This window comes from Muntiacus reevesi, chromosome 16, assembly GCF_963930625.1.
Source record: "Muntiacus reevesi chromosome 16, mMunRee1.1, whole genome shotgun sequence".
In the NCBI taxonomy this organism is placed as follows: Eukaryota; Metazoa; Chordata; class Mammalia; order Artiodactyla; family Cervidae; genus Muntiacus; species Muntiacus reevesi.
The window spans coordinates 12,879,043-12,905,997 of NC_089264.1; the positions used below are offsets into that span (position 1 = coordinate 12,879,043).

Genomic DNA, 26,955 nt, shown 5'->3' on the forward strand with positions numbered 1-26,955 from the left:
TGAAAACAAACTCAATATGTTTAAAACATTTAAACTGCAAACAGTTCATATGGTCAGTTAAATGGGAGCTGGGACAGGCAAAGTACAATAAACAGAATGAAATATCACACACATGTCTCTGTATAAATCAACATGAAAGGATATCCAAGATATTTCAAATGGAAAAAGCAAGTTACAAAACAAAAAGCACAATGAGCATTCTCTGTTAAACATTTCCCCCAACCTATTTATTTAGATAGCATTATTATTTTTGCATATATGTTGTTTTTGCAATATAAAAACAACAAACATAATGATAATTTCAAACACATTTATTTTCTAAATCACTTTGAGGTTGATTTGTGTCATATAATTTCAACAAATGCAACGTTTACAGAAAAACTGGTAAACAATGTAACTGTCTCCAGGAAAAGTCGTATTTACAAGTTAAAGAACAACTATTTAATTAAATGTAGGTTTTAGAAAAACATTATGCATTACCACCATAAAAAAAAGATATTCCTAAGAATAGCTCTAGTATCCAGTGAAATCTGAAGAGGTGAACAAAAATTTTTTTCAGTCATATTCAGAAAATCTGATGTGTTGACTTGCTTGTTGAGTCTTTTCGAGTCTAATCTTTTCAGCTTTGGTGATTAACTACAGAGAAAAAAATCAGAAATTAGAAGGAACTGGATATGTAAAAACAGAAAGATAATTATGACTAGAAAAATCTCACAACTATTAGCTTGAATAAAATTTTTTAAAAGGGGGACAAGGGAAACAAATGAGATAATTAAGCTCAGATCAAATCTGCCTAAATTAGAGCTTATTAAATATAGTAGATATTAAACCTTTGAATTATCTAAGATCCTTGCATTTTAGTGCTAGACTACTAAAACTTTTTTCAATTAAAAATAACCAATAATTTGGTTATTAATTAATTAATAAATAACCATAATTCCACCAACATGGACCTATTATTCAGTACAGGGAATGCTCCTCAGTATTCTGTAATAACCTAAATGAGAAAAGAATCTGAAAAAGACACATGTATATGCGTAGTAACTGAATCGCTTTGCTATACACCTGAAACTAATACAACACTGTTAATCACCAATGTGCCAATATAAAATTTAAAAATTTTTTTGACATTTTAGGAGGGTTGAAGACCAGTCTTTGTTTCATCATATCCCTTTGGGTTTGAGTATTAATCATTAAGAAATTTTGCTTACAAATTTGAGAAATATTCTAAATAAGGGTCTGCTATTAAAAGTACTTATTATTACACCCTTACATAAATCAAAAATTTTAAAGAAGGCAAATTAAATTATACAGAATGAAGAAGACCATTTAAAATGCCCAAAAGCTTTCTTGTAGAAAAACTAAAGTATCATATTTAGCTTTGGAGGAATTGAAAATCTTATTCTCTTATAAACACAGATTCTAATGACTATTCATTAAAATAGTTTCTTTAAACTGGTGATAAGTGGTCATCAGCAGGAAGTCACCTTTATTTATTTTTCATTTTTTTTATTGTGGTAAGTTTTTAGGAAGTCATTTTCAGATTAAACTAAAAACAAACTGTCAGTGGAGTCAAAATTTAACTGTTTCAAACTCACAACCATATGCTTTTCACAAATTTTATGAATTCTATCTTTATCTGTTTAATAGCTGACCTGTCAGTACTTTATAAAGGAAAGATGATTTTGGTAAAAACAATGAGAAATTCAAATGTGCTTTACAAGCTAAAGAAAAATGAGAAAAGCCTCACTGTGTCGTCTCCAATACTTGTTATCTAATTTTACTAAAATGCTCAATGTGATAGGGTACACTGGAAAGATTTGGTTGAGGTAGAATGAATGAGAGCCCTTTTGGCAGGTCTTTTCTTCATCTTACTGATCTTTGTCTCAGGTCTTAATTTATCTGCACTTGATTTTTTTTTTTTTTTTTTTTACAACACCATGCATATTTAATAGCTTACCACAGTAATTATTTGGGAGATCATTTTAGTTTCTAGTACAATGTAAACTCTATAAAGACTGTTTTGTACTTAGGCCATAGTGGCTTAGTGGTAAAGAATCCGCCTGCAATGCAGGAGACCCAGGTTCTATCCCTGGGTGGGGAAGATCCCCTGGAGAAGGAAAGAGCAATCCACTCCGGTATTCTTGCCTGGAGAATTCCATGGATAGGGGAGCCTGGCAGGCTACATACAGCCCATCAGCTCACACAGAGTCCGACAGGACTGAGCAACTAACATTTAGGTTTGAAGGGCTCTCACATGGATAACAGTCAATAATGGATTTCAGCAACTCATTTCACAGTTCACACGCCTGGGCAAGCTCCATATACTCTCCTCAAGCCTAAATTTCAGCACCTCCTTAAACTGATCGCACTTGATTTTTATACGTCAAAATATCATACATAGAAAATGAAGTATTTCTTAATCAACTGTCTTTTAATTCTATACAAACTGAACAGAGCTTAGAAAACTATCCCCAGTAGCCTTCTCCTCCACAGAGTGAAAAGCAGAACCAGGATTTTCTATTAGTGTTTTTCTTTCACTCAAGTATACTACTGTGGAAATGGTAGAATGGTATGTCAGTGAGGTATTTACACTATATTTTTGGCTGTTAATTTTTCCTAAATACTTATTTTCTATTACTGACATGCTTGCGTGCTTCCCGTACCCCAGCTACACTGGTCTCCTAGTCTGACAATCTCCCCCAAGACCTCTGTATTTTCTGTTGCCTTGGAGTGTAAAGCGGAGCGCCTAAATTCTCCTGGCTTGTCTGCTCACTTCCCTAAGGTCTGCTCTATGGTCACCTTCGTGCTTTTGAGTTTTCTGAACAGCACTGGTCATCATCTGACCTATATTAACTCTAAGCCTCATGAAAGAAGGAGACCTTGCTACTCATGGCTAAACACTCAGTTCTTAAACAGTGGCTAACACAAACCAATACCAAAAATGTTAATTAAATGAATTAACAAAGTAGTAAACTAATAACCTCCTCTCCTCTGAGAAGCTAAGTCGTGTGGAATCTTTCTTCATTTTATGAAATTAGCAAATTAGTACTTTCATTGCTTTAGCTAGGATTCTATACTTTCAGAAGTTTGCTTATCATACAAATCATGCTAATGATAAAAAGCCTGATCCTGTTAACCAATACACGAGAACCCTTCAAATTCAGTGACAGAACTACTCACTGATTTCAACCCAATTTATAAAATTCCCTGTCAATGTTTATTTCCTTGTCTCAAACTTAAAAATTTATGCAGATGGAGTCTTTCTTAAAAACAAAACTGTTTTTTTCTAGTTTTAAAAATATATACAATTTACATGATATTTTACACAAACTAGAAGGAAAAGTATTATTTAACAAAGTGATTTCATTTCAATTGTGAGTTCTGGATTAATGATTTTAATATTTAAGTTAATCAAAGCTTAAATAGGCTTTGAAATTAACACCTCATAGACCTGAAAGAGTCTTTAAAGAGGAAGGAGGCCTCTCTATTTCAGCAAATTCAGTCTGCATTCATGGAAAGAGAATTAACAAAGATCAGTAGAAAACCTCCTCCCAAATCATTTTAAATTCCAATGAATCCTAGGAGATGCAAGACAGACGAAAAAAACTTGATTTTCCAATTAAAAAAAAAAAAAGAATTTTATAAATAGGACCTTAAATCAACAAACCCAGAACACGGGAAGTAAGACCTTTCAAGTACTAACCAATCATGAAATAATGCACATACATCTTTTTGGATTTTACTGATTTTTATAATATACATTGAGAAATTGATAATATAAATTATTATGTGCCCTATTTTGCTCTAAGCATTTTAAGATGTACTAACTTTTACACGTATAATATTTTTAAAAAGAATAAACAGCTTACTAGCAACGATAAACACCTGATAAATTCTTAAGTGTCTTTTAAAGTTATTGAGAGACTTGCTTTAAATTATCATTGTTTTTTTCTATAAATTATTTAATGTACTAATTTAAGCTTATTTATTTCCCCTGTCAGTTATTCTAGAGAAAAAGGAATAAAGCTTACCACTGCAATTGGGAATGATATGCACAGATTCTCAATCTTATCTGTGGAGACTCATATCTTTAAAAACTGCACTCTACATATATTGTGCTTTTTACCATTAAGACAATCTTTAAATAAGCCTTTACTACCAAGTTATAAAAGAAAACAGCCAGAAATTTAAATTACAAAGTATGAACTGATTACCTTCTCAGTGCCTCTTTTCTTTTCACGAGGTTGATTAAGTTTGGCCTGCCTATCTACCAAAATCTTCTGCCAATACCTCTGTTCATGATCACCTTTAAAAAAAAAAACAAACACAAAAATGCTTATCACTGAACATAAGGATATAGATGAAGAAACACATCCACAGCTTTATATTTTCAGTAGAACTAGAATAGTTGTCCGAGTTATTTAATGTCTTTTTACGTATATTGGTGTAAAGAACCGACCCCGCCCCCCCAGTTTCATTTGCCAAACTCGGAAATTATATAAAACAATCACCCCACAATAAGCATTGTTAAAATAAAAAAAAAAAAAAGAAAGAAAAGGTTCTATAAAGTTTTACCAGAAAGAATCTCTAGTTTCCAGCAGTGTTTCTTTTTAATTTCTGAATGCGCAGTTACTACTGCTTGAGCATCCTCAGGAGTTTTAAATCTAGCATGGCATTCTGTATCTCCTTCCAGCAAATCAACATAAACAACCTCTGAGACTGCTGCCAAAGTATCCTGCATTAGAATTTAGAAGGGCTTAAAATAAACAATAAAAACATTTCATTATAATTCTAAAATTATTCCACTGTAGGATCTATTATAAAATTGAGCCATATTATCATTTCAAACGAGGAGTAACTATTTCATTTCAGTTAGCTTCCAAGATACATACAAATGGAGAATTCCTTGGCGGTCTAATGGTTAGGACTCTTCACTCTCGCTTCCAGGGGTACAGGTTCAACTCCTGGTCTGGGAGCTAAGATCCCATAAGCTAATAAGAAAGACGCCCAAAAAAGACTCCAAACGAAAAACCAAACTACCACCAGAAAAAAGACCTCAAAACAAATGCTCTTAGAAATGGACTTGGACAAAGTTGAGGACCAATTTAATATCAACTCTATCAACTTTCTTTCATTCAACAGTATCTTTAAAATCATAGTAGATGGGAATATGGAATAAGAAAAAAAGATCTATAGTATAGAATGTACAAATACTTTCCTCTAACCCTCAAATTTAGAAGAAGGGTTCCATGTCTGGGTGTAGGCAAAGAGTAAAACAAAAAACAAAACTGAAATGGCATTAAGGAAGAAGTTGTGTTTCCATTTACCTGTACAAAATCACTTAGGACTTAAAATACATGCAAACTTTTTATAACCACTTGTGAAAAAAGTTTCAAGGCACACAGAGAGATATTTGGTTCTTAAACTGTCTATGGGAATACAGATAGGCCAGAGTTTTTACTCTGATAAAACATCTAAGCAACCTCTTCCAGTCACGTAGCAGTGAGAAGTTTTACCTATAAGGCCTGCTGTGAGGGCAAATTAACAAGATTCCTGCATTCCCAGGTCATTTTTTTTCACAGCAGGTTCTACAGTGTAAGCAAGGTAATTATGCAGGAATGTTACACTAATTCTTAATTCATCAACTTCCATTCATAAAGCTAAAGAAGTAACTGAAGGTTCCCAACTGAAAGAAAGAAAAAAATCGTCCTACCTACCTCAACCCCTTCAGTTTAAACCCAAAATTTCAAGGTACAACTAATTTAGATTATTTATTTATTAAAAGAAATATTTTTTTTGGCCGCGCCTCTTGGCTTGTGGGATCTTAGTTCCCCAACTAGGGCCTTTCACGTGAGAGCTTGGAGTCCTAACTACTGGACACCAGAAAATACCCTAGATTACTTTTTAAAATTCTGAATTACAGAAGGAACTCAGCAATACCTGGAAATATCATTTCAAAAGAAAAGTGCATTAGTTAATAATAAAGAATAAGTAGTAAAAAAAAAAAGAATAAGTAGTAAAAATCCATGCTTATATATTAATACAAGCCACGTACTAAGTCTTAATTTATCTCAACACTTAAATCACTGCCTATCACAAAATAGGCACTTTATAATTTTAGGCAAATTCAATTTAAAATCTGAAAACTGGAGAGAAATATACTTGCCAATTCTTCCCATTTCTCTATCTAGTTAATGAGTATTTAATTTAAACACAAAGAAGGAAAAATAAGGTATTAAGTGATGAAATTTGAATGTGTTTATTGGTAGTAGTGAGGGTTTTGTAACTGATTTATCAGACAGATTCAATTACTTCAATTCAAAAGATATTTACTAAATATCCATTATAATGTCAGGCTAATCTCCAGATTTAAAATCCTTCTTAGAATGACAAATTAACCTGGCAATCACAGGGGCAACTCGCAGACAGCAGTAAGAATCAGTTTTTGTTCCAGCAAAATGTAAGTAATTAATAATTTGGTTAATGCACTTATTTTATGATTTTGGTGATCAAAAATGAATAATTTGTAATCGACATAATTACCATTTAGATAATAAAATCAGATAAATGCAATTAAACCTATACCAGTTATTCAAAATAACAAACTTTGAGTAATTTTTCTTTTAAAACTTGGGCCATCTGACTAACCACAGCAGCATTTACATCTTCAATTTTTTAATCCTTCTTATTGCAAAGTCTATTTTGCTACCAAATTATGAAGTGCAAGCTAGTATATCAATTTGGGATTGACCAAATTCCTCATCAATACTATAGTAAGAGTATAGATTTACTTGTTAGTGACAGCTACAGGATTTCAGGGGATAGGGTTTCAGATAAAGAGTGCTTACAGATGGTTACAATGAGCAACTTTAATGTTTACAGAAGTTAAAAAATGTTGACTGGTAACAGTCTATGGAAAACCAAAGCAACATACCTCATGGTCCTGAAGTCAGTGTAAGAATTATAAATATACTTGTTATGTTATAGAACACCTTACATAGTTTAAAAAGAAAGTGTTTCACTTAAATGGATGACAAAGTTAAAAAGTAAATAGGATACTCCCACTTAAAAGAGTATGTGAATAAGATACATTGCCATGCCAGTACAAAATGCTGTAGGGGACAAACTCTTATAAAGTGAAAAAAGACTTAGGAGAACAACAGGGATAGGAATTTACATGTAAACTATAAATTTTTGGAGATATTTAAAATACTTTACACTTTCCTGTAATTGTTTCAAAAATTTTAAAATAATTGGTGAGGACTGAAAATACCAAAAAAAATACTTTTAGGAATAAAATTTTAAAAGGTTCTTCTTGCCAAAAACAACCACCCTGCATTTTTTTCAGGAGAAAATTTTCAATTCTCAAGAGGATTCATTAACAGACAAAAATAAACTAAGTCTATGGTAAGTGAAAAATATGCACACTATCCCTTTTATTTCAACATAGTTCTGATTTTTAAGTCACAAAATCTTTTAGGAATTTATTGAAAACTAAAAGCTCTAATGAAAATAAATTACAAATTCTCTAGTTTGCTCCAAATAAGACAACAGCAAATAGTTTTATTTTAGAAACAATCACAAACCAACTTTAATGTTAGTTCCATCTTTATGAATGTTTTATCCCTAAGTATTGCCCCAAAATCTAGTTTCTCTTGATTTTTCTGAAAAACAGAAAAGGTCCCCTGAGAAAATGAATATTGGGAAAGCATTTTACTTAATCTCCTCATTTGATATAATAACTACAGTAGGGTTTCATCCCTTTCCTATACACAACCATTGGGGTACCAATAAAAATAAGCACAAATTGCTGTTTTCCTATAAAAGGATTAAACGAAGTTCACTATAAATTTGATTCAGTGAGGAATTTCAGGTATCAGAATTTGCCTTGACTCAGACTTAAAGGGTTATTATGGAATCAAACCCAATAAGCAGTTTACCACAATAGAACAAATTCTAATTTGATTTGCCTCATTTTCCACATTCAAAACACTTTCACACAGAGGTTTTTAAGAAGAAAGAGAAGAAAGAGAAACAACTATCATGGGGATTCAAAAGCATTACCCTGACTTGCTTCCTGCCAGGTAAAGGCTCGGTGCTAATGATCTTCACAATCACACCACTCACAAACTGTGGTCCTGCTGCATTAACTTTCTCCTGGGGACCACACTCTTCACTGTTTGCTGTTGAAGCAAAAAGAAAAAGACCAGAAAAATATCTCTTCCATTTAATAATTTAACGCTTAGAGGCCCGCTCTAGAGTATCAATAATGGTCTCCCACCTTTATTTAAGTAATCTAAACTTAACTCATAAAGTCATTATGTTTTAAGTTATACTATTTATTACAAATTACCATAAAGTAAAATACAGAAACTCTTATTACTGTAAATGCAAAGTTTTACCATTAGAAGAACCCTTTTAAAATCTTAAAGAAAAAATGTCCCCTTTCACTGAACCAATAACAAATTGTTTTACTCAATAAAGAAAGAACAGGCATAGGTATACCATTACAATTCAAATGTGGAAATTTATATTTTCAACTTATGGGAATTTAAAATATAAATATCAAAGATCATCTTTGTTTCTACAAATGCGATGAACTACAAACTAGGCACTCATAACTAATTTTGATTACTAATGAAAACTATATAGAGAAAAGGTATATGATTAAAAAAGATTCAGTTTAAAATGAGCCCTTCAAATATTTTTAGGTTAAGGATAAATCACATCTGGACAACCTGAGAAATCAGTAATTGCTCTAATAACAACCACTATATAATTGAGTTTCAAAAACTAAAGTTTATCCTATAATAACTCAGTGTGTTTTAGTATAAGTAGAATATAATGCTACAAAAACTATCATATTGATGCTTACTTTTTTCACTTTTCATTCCAGAATTAGAAGGCACTCCATTTGTTTCCATTTCTGATTGTGACTTTATTTGGGATATTGTTTTTTTTAAAGAAGCCATGCTGGCTTTTTGCAGTGCTAAATACTCTTTCTTCAAATCCAACCATTCTGTCCTGTAGTGAAAATAATTGTACTTTTAAACAGTGACAACAGATCATTAAATAAAAAGTAAGTCTCAAAATACAGACATTCAGTGACTTAGAACCACTCCTTCTCCCAATCTTTCTTTAAACACACTTAAATTATTTCCTGAGTTCTAAGTCCATCTGGCAAAGGAGAAAAGGGGAGTTCCCTCTGTCCCAACATTCAGATTAAATGTTTTCTATTTGCTGATTCAATTCTTGAGTATGTTTCAAATGTCTGACTGACAAAAATAAAAGCACTGAGTTAACTAACTAGTAACATTTACTAGAAAAGTCAGTTAACTCTGGGTGAAAAATTAAAATTTTAACATTTGTTAAACTGCTTCCAATTCGAAAGGTAACATTCCTCAGTATTTACTGGAGTCAAAGGAATTTCTAAGAAGAAAAACACCCCATGGAAGCAATTTATTTATTTACATACATTGATCGTGTAGAGGTTTCCTCAAACAGCTAGAGGTCCTCCAGATAGAAACACAATGCCTCTCCTGGCTCTGCAGGAGCACTCATTGTTACCCTAATCTGTGCCATCAAACACGCAGATAGGGGATTTTTTTTTTTTTTTTTTAAAGAGGAGAATATCTGTGGTAATGGTTTTAGCTGTTAACATTGACATCTGTATACTTCAAAAAAAAAAAAAAAAAATCCAGACCCACCCAGGACCATACATTCCCTGAGAGCTGATACATTAGAATAACAAAGGGCTCTTGTAACGATTCTCCGAGATAAAAAGGGAAGAGGAATTCAGGAGTTAAGAATAGTATAAATAGAAGTACCCAAAGTCCTAGCCTTTTAACCCTCCAAGAGCAAAACTGGGGTCTTTGGAAACGGTAATCCAGGAAGGTTAAGGAAACTTTCTTTTAAAAGGTATGCCATTTTCTTTCTTCTCCTTATCTCCCACCTCCTGAGAAGTTGGACTCCCTTTAACTTTAACATGGTAGTACTTTCTGTGACTTTAAAATAGTAAGTGCTTCCATGTTTTAGTAGAAGTGAGTCCAAATGACGCCTCTGGACACAAGATGGCAACGTCTGCAATCTGTGAGGCTGAAAGGGGCGCCCCTCTGCTTTAACACGGGGGTACCTGCTGTGTAAAGAAAAGCAAGTGCTTCCGTGTTTCAGTGGAGGTGTCTCCAAGTCAATACTTGAAAAGCGCTTGTGATCTGAAAACTGGCTATTAATGAAGCTCTGAAAATAATGAAAATGTAGCATTGCTAAGTTTCAAATGAAAGGTTAAAATAAGTAGTCCTTTTAATTATGAAATTGCCTTAAAAGTTATTTCCATTTTGCTTAATAGAAGTTTGTCAGGCATGTCCACGGGGTCTGACACATTTATTCTGTTCCCAGATTATTTTCTAAATGCACTTTACAGGTTAAAGAAAATTCACAATTTTATTTTTCTCAAGACCGGGCTCCCCACCACTTAAACGTGGATGTACTTGCTTTGTAGCTAAAAAAGTAAGTGCTTCCATGTTTTAGTGATGGTAAGTCTTCTTTTTTCATTTTGTCTTCAAGAAAAAGTAGAGTACTTATCGTGCCGCTCCTTGGTATACTACAAGATGCACCTTTAAATCTATTAAGGAATACCCTCCACTTTAACATGGAGGCACTTGCTGTGACTTCATAAAAAATAAGTGCTTCCATGTTTTAGTGTGGTGGTTCCTTTTTAAACCCCAACATTGTGCAACTTCTTTACAGATCATGGCTTCAGGCCATTACTGTTGCTAATATGCAACTCTGTTCAATTCAAACTGGAATTGCACTTTAGCAATGGTGATGGAGTGTGTCAGTTGCCAACAATGTAATTTGCACCCGTGACTTACTTCGATAGCACTCGTAATGGAATAACCTCTTCTCCCATCTTATGCCTCTCTTTATGTTTTTTCTTATGCTTTCTTTTTGCTTTCAGTAGGGATCCGTCTTTTATATCTCCAGTATCCTTTTCCTCTTCCGTAGAGACTTCTAATTCTAAATTAACAAGAAATAAAGACATGAGTTAAGAAGAAAACCCTCCTTATCTAACCATAAATGTAAAGTCGGAAATACCTTTGTTTTCTTTACAAACTTCTGGAGCTTCTTTTTTAACACTGTCTTTCTGAGACACTTTCTTAGATTTCGTTTTGGGAGTGAGGCAGTCTGCATCTTCAGAGCCGCTTCTTTTCCTCTTTCCTGCTTTGACTAAAGGTAAGCTGGATACTTCAGTTTTTTCTCGTTTTTTCTTTTTCTTTGTGGGTTGCTTTTGGGGTTCAGTAACCTCTAATTCAGAGCTCTCAGATGTGGTCCTTGATCTTTTTTTACAGACACTTTCCTTGGCTGCCTCCATGTTTGACTCTTTGGGCTGGATATTGTCGTCTTTCTTTGTTCGGCCTTTCTTCTTCTTCTTCTTTTTCTTTTCTTCTGTAACAATGTTATTATATTTACTTATTTTGCTTCATCTATGTCTATGTCTATGTCTAAGTATTTAATGACAACTCACCAGTTACTGTCAGAGCAGGAATGGGCTTGTTTTTCACTGTCTTGGGAAATACACCAGGTTTTCTCGGGGCTTCCTCTGGTGGGTTATTAAGAAACTGAAATGAAATAAGCAAAATTCTGTTACTGTTTAAAACACTTAGTAATTTTCTTTCTCTTTCTTTTAGGTTGTGGACCTACCTCAATAGCTTTTGCAGCTTGTTCTTTTGTTTCAAATTCCACGAAGGCAAATCCCTTTGGGTCCCCAGTAGACTTATAATGTGGTATACTTATATAAACAACATTGCCACATTTCCCAAATACTCTCTCAATCCAGCTGTGGTTAACATTTTTGGGAAGCAGTTCCTATGATAAATTAGTAATAAAGTGTTGAAAACCTTAACTGAAAATAAAGTCTTACTTAAATTGAATACTACAATGTTTCTGCTGGGAGGCAGCAATTCTGAGCTGTCCAGAAAAGTGGCTTACCACATACACTGTCCGCTCATCCTCATCCTTGGGTCTCTCACCCAGTGGCTTTTTCCTCCTGATTCTGGTGCCTTCTAAATCCAGCTGTAAAACAGTACATAAAGTCAACATTAACTAACAGCATCATGTGACACATAGTATGTAACAATTCTTACCTCTACAACAGCAGAACTTTTCAGTGCTCTGGCTATTAACTTTCCATCCGTGGTCAATTTTTTCATTTTGTTGAAGGACACAAGAAGTGATATATCAACATCTAATGAAAAAGTTTCAAAAACATTTTTAACTGTTAAAATTTAAAAAACATGTTTCATACACAGTGTATATTGTACATTATATGTGGCATATATATATTTTAATAGCTCTTAAAACTTTTATACACTGTATATTGTACATTATATGCAGCACATATAGAATAGAAGTAGATACAGCTCTTAAATCTGGTACAATACACTGAAGAAAACTTACATCCATCTCTAGATTTTTCTATCTGCTCTCGAAGAAATCTATCCTTGTGGAGATTTGCATCTCCAAACCAGAAGTCCACTTGCTTCACAATATCTGCAAGCACCTGTTTAACTCTAGACCTTTTCTTTTTTTCTACTTCTTTTTTCTTTTCTATGCTTTCTTCTTCCATTGCCTTTTCTTTATTTCCACTTTCAGTTTCCATTTCTATGAAATAGGAAAGAAATATTAAGTCAGGGAAAATAATTATTAGTGGTATAAAAAAATACTTAGTTTAGCCTTTATCTGAATGGAAATGGGCTCAAATATGTCTACCAGAGGACAAACTTTGGACATTTTCACTATTAGCTGTGGCAACTTTCGTTTTGTTTTGCCTGTTTCTTATAAAATTTACCTCCTATGTTAACAGCATTTTTTATGCGTTCTGGTATAAATAAGAATGATAGACTGATGTGTTCATTTCACAACCTCCACTGAGAAACATTAAAAAATGTTCTTTACTTGCTGAAATAAAGTGAGATCTCCTATACTCAGACTCCAAAGTTCTGGACAGACAACTATCTCCCCGTTCTCTTCTGGTTTGAACTTAAAACCTTACTAATCTGTTTATCCTAGAATGCACTTACTGGTACATCCCCAGTTCCTGGTATATAGTAATTCAAAAATCTGTTGAATGGTGTCATCTTAGTTAATAACATACACAAAAATGAGTGAGCAAAGACCTAACAGGAAGCCTGGGGTGATATTAAGACATGCGAAGTTTCATCTGTCTTCTCTGTTGCTGGGAGATGCTATTAGTTGGGATGCAGGCCTTGAGGCTATGACCAGCATGACAGAATAGATTGGTAGGCAAAAGGGCTAAAGCTTTTAGGCATCTAGATAAGGGTGGGGGGAAGCAGTGGATTTGGGTTAATTGCTGTATTTGGGGAAGACTGGGACTAGGTCTTCAGATGAGATGAAGATTCTGTCCCTATTCTATCTTCTGTCTTATACCCTTTAAAGCTCAGTAAACAGTTATTAATAAAGCCTATTTGTGTCTCCTGAGTCGGACTGTCAGCTATAATCTGACAGTGCAGCAGTGATGCTGCAGATAGAAAGAGCGACACCCAGCATGAGGGAACAAAGCCATTAATGGCATTTCACTTCAAACCTCCAACTAAGTGTGCATTCTCATCAAAGGAAGAGTATTTTGGCATTTTTAAAGCAGGCTTCCGTTGATCAGCTAAATACTAATTTCTAAAACATGTAAGTAATTATTTAGATGATGCTAGCCTGACTCATAAAATGGAAGTACATGCCAAAATTAATCATTAGAAAAACAACCAGGTGGCATTTAGTGCTGCATAACCATTTATCACACTCTCACTTCAACCCATCCTGTCAGGTTTTCCTTTCCATCATTCTAATGAAACTAAAAACAATGATCTCCACTGTCTACCAGATCTCTCAGGAGCATTTGCAGTTGCTAACTCCCTCACTGAAAACATTTTTTCATTGGGCTTCCAGGAGTTGTCTCCCTTCTCCATTTCCTTTTCTGGACCCTCCGACTGTCTGCTCTACCTTTCCATGATGTCCAAGACTGCATTCAGTCCTGGGCTCCCTTATCTACACAGATGTCCTTTCAGAGGGTCTCTGGCTTTAAGCTCCATGGCTCTCTATATGTTGATGTTTCACAAACCCATCTTCTCCACTCCCAACTTTTCCCATTATCTCCCCATTCCAACACGCAAATGCCCACCTAACCTCTTCACTTATTTAGCTGAAGCTAAATCTATCTCAAGCTTCAGTTGAACTCTCAAATTTTAGCAAACCAGATTTTTTGCCTAGTCTTTCCCATCTCAGAAAATACCAGCGAAGATTGCTGAGAGGGCAAAAACACTGAAATCCTTCTTCATTCCTTCCTCACATCCCACAGACAATCCATTAGCATTTCTGTTAGCTCTAGCTTTTCAAAATTCATATGACTCTTCATTTCATCCATCACAACCACCTGTTCCAAGCTATCACGAGTGTCTTGCCTGCAGTTCAAACACATCCTCACATTTACTTGCTTCTACTCCTCTTCCATTATCATCAATTCTCCAGACAGCAGCTGGAATGATCATTTAAATATGTAAATAACATGTCAATTTCTTGAACAAAATCCTCCAAAGGTTTCTTATCCCAGTCAGAATAAAATAAAAAATCCTTATTGTGGCCTATAGGTCCTATTAGATCGGGCCTGGGGATCTCGCTCTAACTTCATCACTTGCAACTTCTTTCAGAGAGCTCATTACAACCTCAACACATCATCATTCTGTTCCTCGAACAGTCTAATGCATTCCCATTTCATGGCTTTTGCTCCTGCTGTTCCCCAGCTTTCCTGTCACAGCTGCAGGGATTACTTCCTTGTTCACCCAGGCCTCTGCAAATGCCACTTTATCAAAGAGGTTTTCTTTTTCACCAAATAACCCTACCCTCTGCCTCACTCACCACTTTCTATACTTATATCCTCTTATTCCTATCTGGAATTATAATTTTATTGCCTACCTGCTTCATTATAATATAAATACTATAAAGGCAGAGACTTCGGCTTGATCACAACCTTGGCATTTGTTGAATAGTTAAGTAATATAACTAACAGTATCTAACAAACTGTCAAGTGTTGAGCATTTCAAGTTATTTTTAAGGGGGTAGAATTATAAACAAAATACAAATGTAGGCTATGATTGTCACTACAGAATTCACTACTAACTCTTCTGAAAAATCTATAAAGAGCAGATTACCACTTCTCCATTTGTTTTCATCGTCAAAGCCACCATCTGAGGAGATAGTGGACAGAACTGCATAAACACAGAAAGCCACAAATCTCCCAGAAATCAGACTTTTCCCAGCGTTCTCTTCTCAGCCCTGATACTCTCCTTCCTTCCTAAGATTTTTTTTTTTTTTTTGAGTGTGTGTGTGTGTGTGTGTGTGTATGTGGCCTGGAGAATTAAGTTCAGAAAATCTTGCCCCATGTGAATAACACTCATCTGCAATTTTCAATCTTAAAAATCTGTAAAGACTCAAACATACCTTCATTTTCAAGTATGGATATGGATCAGATTAAACAGGACATAAGCTATGGTACAAGTTCTCTTCTCTACACATTGGTTACAGAAGATCAGGAAGTTACATGATAGTCATAGTTTACTTTCTCAATGTCCTATGATAACAAATAGGTATACTGTCATTCCATACATTCCAAATCAAAGTTATCTTTCTTAGCAATGTCTGTTCTACTGTTCTTCTTACCACCCTCATTTTATTTAAGGATGACATATTCCACTTAGTAATCCACTGAGTCGAGCTATTTACTAGCTGTATGGATTTTGAGCACGTTACCTCATCTTTCTACGATCTATAAAGTGGAATAAAAGTTATACCGACATAAAAGGGTTGCTGTAAAAATTAATCAAAATGAATAAAGTACTTTCCATTGCTGCTATACAGCACACAGTCAACAATATGTAACTGTTATTTACTGCCATTTACCAATCTGTCATTAAGTCCTATCAATGTAACCTTTGGAATGACTCTTATCTTCTTCATCCAGTGTTTTCCACAACTACTGTCATAATAATATGGAAATAGTTTATAAATTGTTCAGGAAGTCATTCATCCGTCACAGAAGCTGTGTAACTTGTCTAAACACAGGTCTAATTTTGTGACTCTGATGTTAAAACTTTGAACAACAGTTAATTCTTTAGCATCTTTTGGTAACACAGCATATATTTTAAAAAAATTGTTAAATGAATCAACTAGTTTCATAGGCTTTAAACAAAGAATAAAAGTTACTGTGTAACACAAGTTACTTGACACACCTTGTTTTAAATCCTCATAATCCCTCTAAGTTGGTTTCTCTTAGCTTCTTTTTACAAAGGCTCAAAGGTTAAGTGACCTGGCTAAAGCTAGCTAGGTAAGTAAGCTCAGGTATGTTTAACTCTCACACTGCCTACGTTTTAGTAGAACCTCTTACCATGCAGTCTATGTTTTGACTCAGAAATCCTTTTTTTAAATTGTTAAAAAATTTTTTTACAATGTTGTGTTGGTTTCTCCCGTACAACAATGCGAATCAGCCATCTGTATGTTCGTGCTAAGTCACTTCAGCAGTATCTGAGTCTTTGTGATCCCATGGACCGCAGCCATCCAGGCTTCTCTGTCCAAGGAATTCTCCAGGCAAGAATACTGGAGTGGGTTGCCATGCCCTCCTCCAAGGGATCTTCCTGACTCAGGGATCTAACATTGCATCTTACATCTCCTGCAATGGGAGGCAAGATTTTTTTAACAGTAGCGCCACCATCAGTCATAAATATACATATACCCCCTCACTCTTGAGCCTCCCTCCCCTTTCTCCATCCCACTCCTCTAGGTCATCACAGAGCACCAGACTAGGCTCAGTATGTTACACAGCAACTTCTCAACAGTTATCCATTCTACACATGGTAGTGTGTATATGTTGATGCTACTTTCTCCATTCATCCCACTCTCTCCCTCCCCACCCCCACTGTGTCCACAAGTCCATTCTCTACATCCTGGCTCAGAAATTCTTAACCTGAAATCCATGGAATTTGAGATGGATTTCAAAAATTATTATGAATCCCATGAAATTTTCAAAGGTAAATTTTAAAGAAAACGTGAAACCATGACTTTTCTACATTTATAAAATGAACACATGTCAATCATTTTATTTAAGTGATTAACCAGGGAACTAGTTAAGTGCTAAAAACCAGTTTAAAGGTGAACTCAAAAACTAGACATGCACAAATACAAGCAAGCAAAAACGCTGAAATGACCTTGTTAACAGATGCAACACTAATCAGGGCAATAACTGTAAGACATTTCAATTATGACTGTTTTCTATAACTCACATAATTGTAACATAGCTCAATGACAATGAAGCGCAGAAGTAAGCTGGAAAAGTAAGCTAGACACCTTTTTTTGGGGGGCCATTTCAACGTGTTTCACAATTTTTCTTTAGAAGGTTATAGCAAAATGTTTAGACATGTATATACATTTTCCTGGGAGGCTCATCCATATCTTTTAAATCACGTTTTAAAAGGAAATGGCGTGTCAAAAAGGTTAAGAACTATAGTTCTAGTCACATCTGACTATTCAGCGGTGCCCACTTTCTTGTCCCTGTGCCTCTGCTTTAAACGAGTCTTCTCGTCTTGTCTTATGAACTCCTATTCAATTTTCAAGGCCCAGGTTAAACGGCATCTCACTCTTTCTAGGCTTCTGCTAGCACATTTCCCCTAACCAACGGCCTCATCTATTTCCCTTTAAGTATGTCTATTAACGCACTCAATAATACACTGTATTTAACACTCATTAGTTTTTCCTTCCACAATGGAATTTTCAGCTCTCTGAAAGATAGAGACAAAAGTTCTGAAAAAGGAAATGACTTAATTTTAAAATACAAGTCCACATTCGCTTTCTTTTGACCACCAAAACTCGAATCTGCGAAGAAAAGCAATTCCCCTTTTGACTACTGCCCCATTAGGTACCCGTCCTTCCTCACGGAAGCCGTCAAACGCGGGACTGCCCCCAAACCTTCCAAAACCAGACGACAAGCGCCCCCAATCACTAGAAAACGGGAACTACAAGGGCTGCCGGAGGACTCTTGCGCGTGCGCACACAGAACTAGGACACTAGGACAATCGAACTGATGGGTTGGTGGGAGGGGGCGGGATGAGAAGGACCAGAGATGACAGAAAGGACTGCATAGAAAAAGACTGAGAGTAATTTAGACCTCACCCAACCTGGGCTACCCTAGAGTCCACTTAGAACTTACTTTGCCAAATTCCCAAACTACAGGGCCAGAGACTGCGTTCTTCAGTGCTTCGCGTCCCCCGAACCTTACAGTCGTAGTTATTTTAGCGTCACATGAGCGACACTTCTTCCGAACGCCTTGGAAAAGATAGGCCCACATGCTGTGCGACCGCGGTTTACGTCGCAGGCGTAAGCTCGCTCAGCGTGGGGGCGGGACATCAGAGAACGCAGTAGCCACAGAGGCTCGCAGCCGGAGAGGAATTTGATTGGCAGTTTGAAAACGGCCGTTCAGTTCCGGAGCCTGGGGTTTGATCTGGTGCGGTCGCGAGTTGATGATGTCACGACTTTTCGCGGGAGAAGTTCGAAAGTGGGTTTTGTGCAATGAGCAAGTTAAAAGAGCTGTTTCCACTCGGGAGTTTCTGGGTAGTGAGGGTAGATAGGCTGGAGTTTTGAGCTCGAGGTGCTATCACTGATTTTGATGCGACGGGCGAAGGAGTTTGCTCCGCCAGACGGGGTCCGGTAAGGAAGCTGTGTGGAGACAAGGTTGGATCACGGCTTGCCCCAGCAACCTGTAAATAATTAGTGCTTCGTCTTTACCACCTTCCCCCAACTCCTGCTTTGCAGTTCCGGTATCCGTGTGAGAACCGGGGATGGTTTTGCTGTTTATTTTTAGGACTGACAAAGGGTCACTTCTTCATTGTCATCTGGTTACACAAGATCGTGATAATTAGAACGTTGGCAAATGAAATGTGAGCATCTTTTGGTTGTCTGGACTGGACGGTTTCTTTTTTTTTTTTAATATTTATTTATCTATTTGGCTGAAAAATATGGAACGCTTCACGAATTTGCGTGTCATCCTTGCCCAGGGGCCATGCTAATCTTCTCTGTATTGTTCCAATTTTAGTATATGTGCTGCCGAAGCGAACACTGGACGGTTTCTTAAAAGGCTCGTGATTCTTAAAATTTTTATATCTGTGAACCATTTAGGGATTCGAAAGATCCTGCTTGTTCCAAAGGAGAAGAACCAAAAACATCTCATCGTACTTAGCAAGAACAGCTCATATTTTAGTGATTACACCGAATTTTATACATAAATTTATAAAACAGCACAATAATGTGTGTGTATGTGTGAAGATATGTATGTATTTCTGTAGTAAATTATCACAAAACATCTAGTCTCTCCCCCTTTTTTTTGAAGTGTAATCCTTTAAAGTAATCTACCACTAATAAGAGTTTGGACCTTCTCAATACCTTTTAAATTGCAAATCCCTCAAGTAATATTTCTCATTTAGGAAAACAATGGGGAAATTTATTTTACAGTTGGTAAACAGCATATAAGTAATCCTAAAGAAGTAAATACTGGATTTCTAACCTGTAAATTGTGATGGTAATAACTTTTCAGGATTAGGAGACTGATAAATATTATATGTAAAGAATCCACTTCCATTCTTGCCTGATACAGTAGGTATTCCATACTCACATAATGTAGTTTTTGTGAATAGGAACACCAGAATTTAGACTATTTAGTTTTGAATTCTGAATCTGCCATTTGTTTACTTCATGATCTTAGGCAAATTACATACTTATTATGTACCTCACTTCCTATTTTTGTAAAATGAATATAAAATATAGTATCTGTACTATAAGGTGTAAACATTTAAAGCAGTTTAACAGTGTCTAGCATATAATTTACACTGAATAAATGATAGCTGTTATTAAAGCGATCTAATGTTAACTGCTACATGCCAAGCGTTGTGTTGACACTGTTAGTCTTATCTACATATATAGGATGTCTAACCCATTCAGTGGCTGGAAGCAAGTTGCTGTGAAAGCAGCAGTGAATTAGGTGTTTCTTTGGACCTCTGTTATCTTCTTGGCTTTCACTAGGCACCTAGCAATCCTGTAAGCTGGAGGGGAGGGATTAGGATATGGAGCTGTATTTCTGAAAGGCAGTGCCTCTGTAGGTCTGGTCCTGTGCTGTGAACTATGTCATGGGACAAGTATTCATATCTCATTTGTGTACTCTTTGCCCTGCCCTTTCTCCATTTGGTAGCCAGAGCAATCTTTGTAAAACCCAAGTCAGATTATGTAATCTTACTCTTAAAATTCTGCCTTGGCCTCCTACTATCTTTTTAAAAAGTCCAAACAACTTAGCATAAAATAGAATGTCCTTCGCATCCTGTTATTGCTCACTTTTTCAGTCTTATCTCTCACAACTCACTATCTTACACTTGATGATAAACTAGAGCTCCTTGATGATGTCTTGCTAAGTCTTCCACAGCTTTTTTGTACATGTTATTCTTATTTGGAAATACCCTCCTTGGAATTTTTCCTTGGTTAATGATTATTTCAGTTTACAGTATATGCATTATGTCTTTCAGGAAACCTTGTTTGATGCCCTAGACTGAGTTGGGTGCCCCTCCAGTGCTTTTCCTTCCATATTTTTTGTAATTACTGTTTATTACCCTGCTATACTGAAAATCCCTTGAGATTGGGAGTAGTATTTTGTTCATTTTACTATCTTGGCCTAGCACTATGTACACACAGTACATAGCACACAATAAGTGCTAAATATATGTGATTTATAAATAACATGTAGGTGGCCTATTTTTATACATTTTATAAGTAAAAAGGATGAATTTAATCCAGAATTCCAAATTATTGCTTTATTGACTATCTGTAGGTTTCAAACTTGAGTGTGTATCACTGTCACCTGCAGTCCTTTTTAAATTACAGGTACTGGACCCCAATGCCTGCCTTTATGATTTAATAGGTCAAGACTCAAGAATTTGAATTTCTAACTAGCTCCCAGGTGTTGCTAATGCTGTTGGCCCAGGAATCTAAGGCAGTGGTTAAAAATAATAATACTTTTCTTTGGCATCTCTATTTACTTCTTCAGTTCATTGTCAGTGATTTTAGATTTCCAGATTTGCCCACAATAACAGTTTTATCCAATAGCAAGGGATAAGTATAGTACTCATTGCAATTATATTGGAAAAGTTTTTCCTTGGAGAGGTATTATAATTTATATTTGGTCTTAGATACTATGTTACATTGAGTTTGAAAATGTAAAAGGAAAAATTTGAAATGCAAGGGGGCCATCTTGTGGTGATTGTAGCAATTCAGAGAATTTTAGAAATTGAAGTGCTTTCTCAGAGAAACCAAGCTTCTGAGGGAGGGAAGAATCAATTTTCTGATACATATTATGGCACCTGGAAAAATGTCTGCAGCCTACTCATTATTTTATATATTTTACTTAGTTTTCTCTTTACTTGGAAAATTCTTTTTCCGCAGTGTGGTGTCACTATTCTGTAGGGTCCTCAGCGGCAGATAATTTGATTACATTTGTGGGTTGTTTTTTCTTTTTTCTTCTTCTTTTGGCTTGCCCTGGAAGCTTGTGGGGTTTTAGTTCCCCGACCGGTTCATACTGGGTCGTGTGCAGCGAAAGCGTGGAGTGCACAGCACTGGCCCGCCAGGAGTTCCCTCGCGTGTGTTCTCCTTGGTGATTGCTTAGTCTCAACACGTGAATGCCTCTCTTTGGCCAAGAGTTGCGGGGAAAGATTGTAGTTGCTAGTTATTCTGTTCATCAGGGTTGAATATTGGTCATTTTTCATTTTAGGTGCTATAAATAGTTGAGTGACCACTGATTATTTCCTGGACCTGACTATAACTTCAGAAGAAACAATGGAAAGCCAAGAATTTATTGTAAGTCATATTTGTTTTCACTGTTTCCTTTTTCCTTCCTTCCTTTCATGTTTCACAATTGTTTTGCCAGATTTAGCTATAAAAAACCTAAAATAAATGTTTCAAAAACCCCAAGCCTGGGACTTTCCTGGTGATCCAGTGGCTAAGACTCTTTGCTTCCAAGGCAAGGAGTCCAGGTTTGATCCCTAGTCAGGGAAATAGATCCCACGTGTGGCAATGAAGGGTTCACATGCCGCAGTTAAGAATTCTGAATGCCAGTGAGGATAGAAGATCCCACATGCTGCAACTAAGACCTGGTGCAACCAAATAAAAACAAAAAACAAAATAACAAAAACCCAAACTAAAATAGGACACTCTGTTACATTTGAATTTCAGTGGAACAGTGAATAATTTTTTATATAAGTATGCATCTCTTAAATATTGCCCTGTATTCTGTCTGGCAACCCTGTATTTTACCTAGAGTTCACATTGGTTATGCAAAGTTCTTTGGAACAAATTCTTTGGAAGCTTGGAACCAGGAAATAATTTCTTTCTCTTGAAAAACTGGCATGTCTGTTCTATCTAGATGAATGGTTCTTAACCTCTTTGGTGTCAGGACCCTTTTATAGTCTTACCTCTCCTTTCTCCCCTCCATTGTCTTTTACTATCAAGTTTCCTTTTTCTTTTTTTTTTAACTTGATGTTTCATTGTTATGATATCTGTGCTTTTATTTTGATAAATAAAAGATCCTTGTGATGTCTTACATATTTTTTTGTATAAAAGAAGAGTATAAAAATATATAACATTTAGTACATGGAAGTAGAAACCATTTCTTTCCTTTATACTTTTGGAAATAAGGTACTATATACTCATCAAAAGATGAAGAAGTCAAAAGTATGGCAAGATGGAATTCTGAAGATCTCTCACTTAGGAAATAAAGTAAGTGCAAAACAGTGGACTAAGGAGTCTAAAAGTTGGGTTCTTTTGATTGAATATTAAGAAAAGTCTGTAGATGATAAAATCTTGGATATGTCCATAAGCTGATGTGAAAACAGAAGTTGTCAAATGATTCCTATATCACAGTGATTAATTTGTGGATTATAAAAGCTCAGTTAATACTATTTAATTTCCTTTGATTTTTTTTTTTTAAATGAGATTTTCTATGAAACTTTTTAGGAATTTTGGTACTTTTTTTTTCTATGCAGTAATAAGAGTTTAACTATACCAAAAAAACTACTATAAAATATATTTGTAGCACAACAATGCTCACAATGTAGTGGTATATATAGAGTTGACATATTTTAGAAAAGCTGCCAATTTCTGAAATTATGTGTAGGATTCTTTTCTTCTATTTTTGGATTTTCTTCATTATTTTTGGATATCCTATCAAGTCTTGAGAGAACTATTTACTAGGATAAATCTTTGACCCTACTAGATAGAGTGATCCTTCTGTGGGTGTCTTTTCCCGCCTTGATTATCATTACCTTCATCTGTCAAATTTAAATGTTCTACACTTACCAGTTCTCATGACCTTGTTTAATACCCTTGTCTCCTCATTCATCATACCACCTCTTCTTCATTTGACTTCTGTGATGCCAGACTCTACTAATGTTGCTTACTGTCCACTTGTAAGTATTTTCTGCTGGCTAATTCTCTTCCCATGATTAAAATTTTTGCTCAGGACTCAGGCCTTCATGCTTTTGTAGAAATGTATAAAGATGCATAAATTATCTCTCTCTATGGAGGAAAGGGAGATTTATTGGAAGGAATTGTGTAATGTGATCACAGGGGCTGGCAAGTTCCAACATTTGTAGTTGGCAAGCTGGAGACCCATGAGAACTAATAATGTGGTTTTAGTGTTTATGCCAACAGGCCTGACACCCAGGAAGAGCCAGTATTTCAGTTTGAGTTATAAGTTAGGAAAAAACTGATGTCTCAGTTCAAAGACAGGCAAGAGTTTTCTCTTGGCCTTTTTGTTCTGTATAGGCCTTCCAGTGAAGGGATGAGGGAGAGCAATGCTGTAGTCATTTGTTTTATTGAGGTATATTTCTGACATGACTTTATTTTAGTTTCAAGTGTACAATTTAATGATTTGATATGTGTATACATTGCAGAATGATCACAGTAAGTCTATTTCCCATCCATCACCATCCACAGTTAGAAAAATTCTTTTTCTTTTCCTTGTGATCAGGACTTTTAAGATTTACTCTCAGCAAATAAACAGTTGTTGTTGTTTAGTTGCTGAATTGTGTCTCTTTGTGAGCCCATGGACTGTAGCCTGCCAGGCTCCTCTGTCTATGGGATTTTCCAGGCAAGAATACTGGAGTGGGTTGCCATTTTCTTCTCCAGGGGATCTTCTTGACCCAGGGTTTGAACCTGCATCTCTTGTATATTTTGGACTTTTCAGGTGGCTCAGTGGCAAAGAATCCACCTGCTGTGGGTTCTATTGTTTCTCTTAATATTACCAAATTTAAAAGAAGAACTTTATTACAGATGAGTTGATAACGTATTGGACACATTGGCAAGATTGTAGCCTCCTGAATGAAGCCAGCAGTTAAAGATCTCCATGTTCTGTCCTTTTTCTACTTATACATATCTATCACTCTGAAATTATCAGTAAAAGAAACTTTTTAATATAGAAAGGCTACTTGTAAGAAAACAAACCTCTTAACGAGGTACCAGGCACATTTAAAGCATGCAGTGAATAGTAACTATTGCTATAGATTTTGTCTTCAAGGGACTTTTTTGTAATTTTTATCTAAGAGCCTAATAATTAAAATATGTACAGAGATATGCTTAAGGTTCTAAGAGATTACAAATGAGAGATGTCAAAATTTGACTCTGGTTCAAAGAAGTCTTTCTGGATGAAGAGCATTCTTTTCAGTATTTGTTTCATTTTGTAAACAAAGTTGATAGGTTTGAGGGAAGGAAGCTGAGCCTGGAGTCATGGCTGTAACAATGTGGAGGTGTAGCACAGTGTCAAACACTTCTGGGAACTAGAAACAGTTGACTGTGACTGGAATAAGGGTCCATGTTGGAAAACTGTAGTAGATACAGCTAAAGATGTGAGCAGGAGGCATATTATAAAGGACTTTGTGTGCTCAGCCTGAGGTGCCAGTGAAGAATTAAGAGCAGAAGAATGACATAATCATGTTTCTATTTTTAGAAAGATCACTTTGGCAGCTATGTCTAACATACCTTTTAAGTGGCATAGGATGAAAGTCAGATTGGATTTAGAGGACTTACAATAAAGAGGCTGTAGAAGAATATAGACAAAACATAATGGGGCTCAGACCAAGCAGGCATTAGCATTGACAATGGAGAGAAATGATAATAGAGAGAAATTGTGAAAATATAGAATCTGAAGGTCTTGGATATGAAGGAGAGGAGAATCCAGAGTGACTTTTAGGTTTCTTTATTATGATCATGGTACTGAGTGAGATAGGATCTCTGAGAAAGAAAAGCACATTTTGAGGGAATGATGAAGATTCTGAGTTTCATTTTGAAACTCTGTTTCATTGACTAGGCTAAAGCCTTTCACTGTATGAATCATAACAAACTGTGGAAAGCTCTTAAAGAGATGGGAATACAGACCATCTTACCTGTCTCCTGAGAAACCTGTTTGCGGGTCAAGAAGCAACAGTTAGAATCCGGTATGGGACAATTGATTGATTCAAGGTTGAGAAAGGAATAGACGGGGCTGTCTGCTGTCACCCTGTTTGTTTAACCTATACACTGAGCACATCATGAGAAATGCTGGCTGGATGAGTTACAAGCTGGAATTAAGACAGGCGGGAGAAACAGCAGCAACCTCAGATATGTGGATGATACCATTCTAATGGCAGAAAGCAAAGAGGAACTAAAGAGCCTCTTGATGAGGGTGAAGGAGAGTGAAAGAGCCAGCTTAAAACTAACTATTAAAAAAACTAAGATCATGGCATCTGGCCTCATTACTGCATGGCAAATAGAAGGGGAGAAAGTGGAAATAGTGACAGATTTTTCTCTTCTTGGGCTTCAAAATCACTGCAGATGGTGACTGCAGCCATGAAATCAGAAGATGATTGCTTCTCAGCAGGAAAGCTATGACAAACCTAGACAATGTGGAAAAGCAGAGACATTATTCTGCTGAACAAAGATCTTTATAGTCAAGGCCATGGTCTTCTCAGTGGCCACGTACAATTGTATAGTTGTGAGAGCTGCACTGTAAAGAAGACAGAGCACCAAAGAATTGATACTTTCGAACTGTGGTGCTGGAGAAGACTCCTGAAAGTACCCTGGACAGCAAGGAGGTCAAATCAGTTAGTCTTAAGGGAAATCAACTCTGAATACTCATTGGAAGGGCTGGTGCTGAAGCTCCAGTATTTTGGTCACCTGTTGCAAACAGTTGACTCATTGGAAAAGTCCCTGATGCTGGGAAGATTGAGAGCAGGAGAAGAGGGCGTCAGAGGATGAGATGGCTGGATGGCATCACTGATGCAATGGACATGAACTTGGCAAACTTCGAGAGATGGTGAGGGACAGGGAGGCCTGGCTTACTGCAGTCCATGGGGTTGCACAGAGTCAGACATGACTGTGAGATCGAACATCGAGCGGCACGGCTAGAGAGCTAGAGAGAGACAGGAGAAAGCCAGAAAGTGATCCTCACCTTAGTTTCCTCTTTCTCCCATATCCTGCACATTCAGTAGGCTTTACTCTTTATGCCTCAAACAATTGTCTTATCCCATTGCTGAGGACTTATTTCACGTTTTAATCATCTCTTTGATCCTTCATATCACACCATTACAATAAACTCTTCACGGATACTGTTTCCTGATTTGCCTCCTGTAACTTACTCCAATTCTGTTTTCTCCCCAGTTTCATTCTAAGATTCTCCTGGTAGGGATTAATTTCTTGAATTTATGTGTACGCCTTTGCTGTCTTGCACACACTGAATGGATGATTAGTAAACATTTGAGATAGATGTACTTTCTTTTTTTTTTTTCTTTTTTTCTATTTATTTTTATTAGTTGAAGGCTAATTACTTTA

The 26,955-nt window shown here is 36.0% G+C and overlaps 2 protein-coding genes and 1 non-coding gene across 14 annotated transcripts in view; 1 reads left to right on the forward strand and 2 right to left on the reverse strand.

Annotated features, from left to right (window-relative positions):
- Nucleotides 1-296: 296 nt before the first annotated feature.
- Nucleotides 297-18,421, reverse strand: LARP7 (La ribonucleoprotein 7, transcriptional regulator). 4 transcript variants are annotated; one of them, XM_065907410.1, is made up of 13 exons: nt 18,269-18,421; nt 12,460-12,663; nt 12,147-12,247; nt 11,992-12,075; nt 11,704-11,868; nt 11,528-11,621; nt 11,098-11,445; nt 10,875-11,019; nt 8,879-9,027; nt 8,068-8,186; nt 4,579-4,738; nt 4,218-4,309; nt 297-636 (listed from the first exon to the last, which is right to left on the reverse strand). In XM_065907410.1, the coding sequence occupies exons 2-13, from the start codon at nt 12,659-12,661 to the stop codon at nt 556-558; spliced, it is 1,740 nt and encodes a 579-aa protein (XP_065763482.1). In that variant the 5' UTR covers nt 12,662-12,663; nt 18,269-18,421; the 3' UTR covers nt 297-555. The 4 variants fall into 4 exon arrangements, with proteins under 4 accessions (XP_065763482.1, XP_065763481.1, XP_065763483.1 ...); XM_065907409.1 differs by having other exon boundaries at nt 11,098-11,448; XM_065907411.1 differs by lacking the exon at nt 12,460-12,663 and having other exon boundaries at nt 11,098-11,448.
- A 177-nt stretch (nt 18,422-18,598) lies between these two features.
- Nucleotides 18,599-26,955, forward strand: part of ZGRF1 (zinc finger GRF-type containing 1) — a 54,859-nt gene continuing 46,502 nt past the window's right edge. For 6 of the 9 annotated variants that reach the window (XM_065907612.1, XM_065907618.1, XM_065907616.1 and 3 more), the window contains exons 1-3: nt 18,599-18,765; nt 21,866-21,951; nt 22,789-22,869. In XM_065907612.1, coding sequence (XP_065763684.1) covers nt 21,931-21,951; nt 22,789-22,869 — 102 coding nt within the window. In that variant the 5' untranslated portion in view covers nt 18,599-18,765; nt 21,866-21,930. The other 3 variants (XM_065907613.1, XM_065907615.1, XM_065907614.1) reach the window with 3 other exon arrangements.
- Nucleotides 19,068-19,174, reverse strand: LOC136148178 (U6 spliceosomal RNA). Its single transcript, XR_010659463.1, has one exon. It is a non-coding gene; the product is annotated as a U6 spliceosomal RNA (small nuclear RNA).

Excerpts from the sequence above, each read along its gene's own strand:
- LARP7 (XM_065907409.1), bottom strand. The coding sequence starts at position 12,661 with ATGGAAACTGAAAGTGGAAATAAAGAAAAGGCAATGGAAGAAGAAAGC. Across the intron at positions 11,869-11,991 it reads ATGAGCGGACAGTGTATGTG|GAACTGCTTCCCAAAAATGT; the intron begins GTAAGCCACTTT and ends AATTTATCATAG. Across the intron at positions 8,187-8,878 it reads TGGAATGAAAAGTGAAAAAA|CAAACAGTGAAGAGTGTGGT; the intron begins GTAAGCATCAAT and ends TTGCTTCAACAG.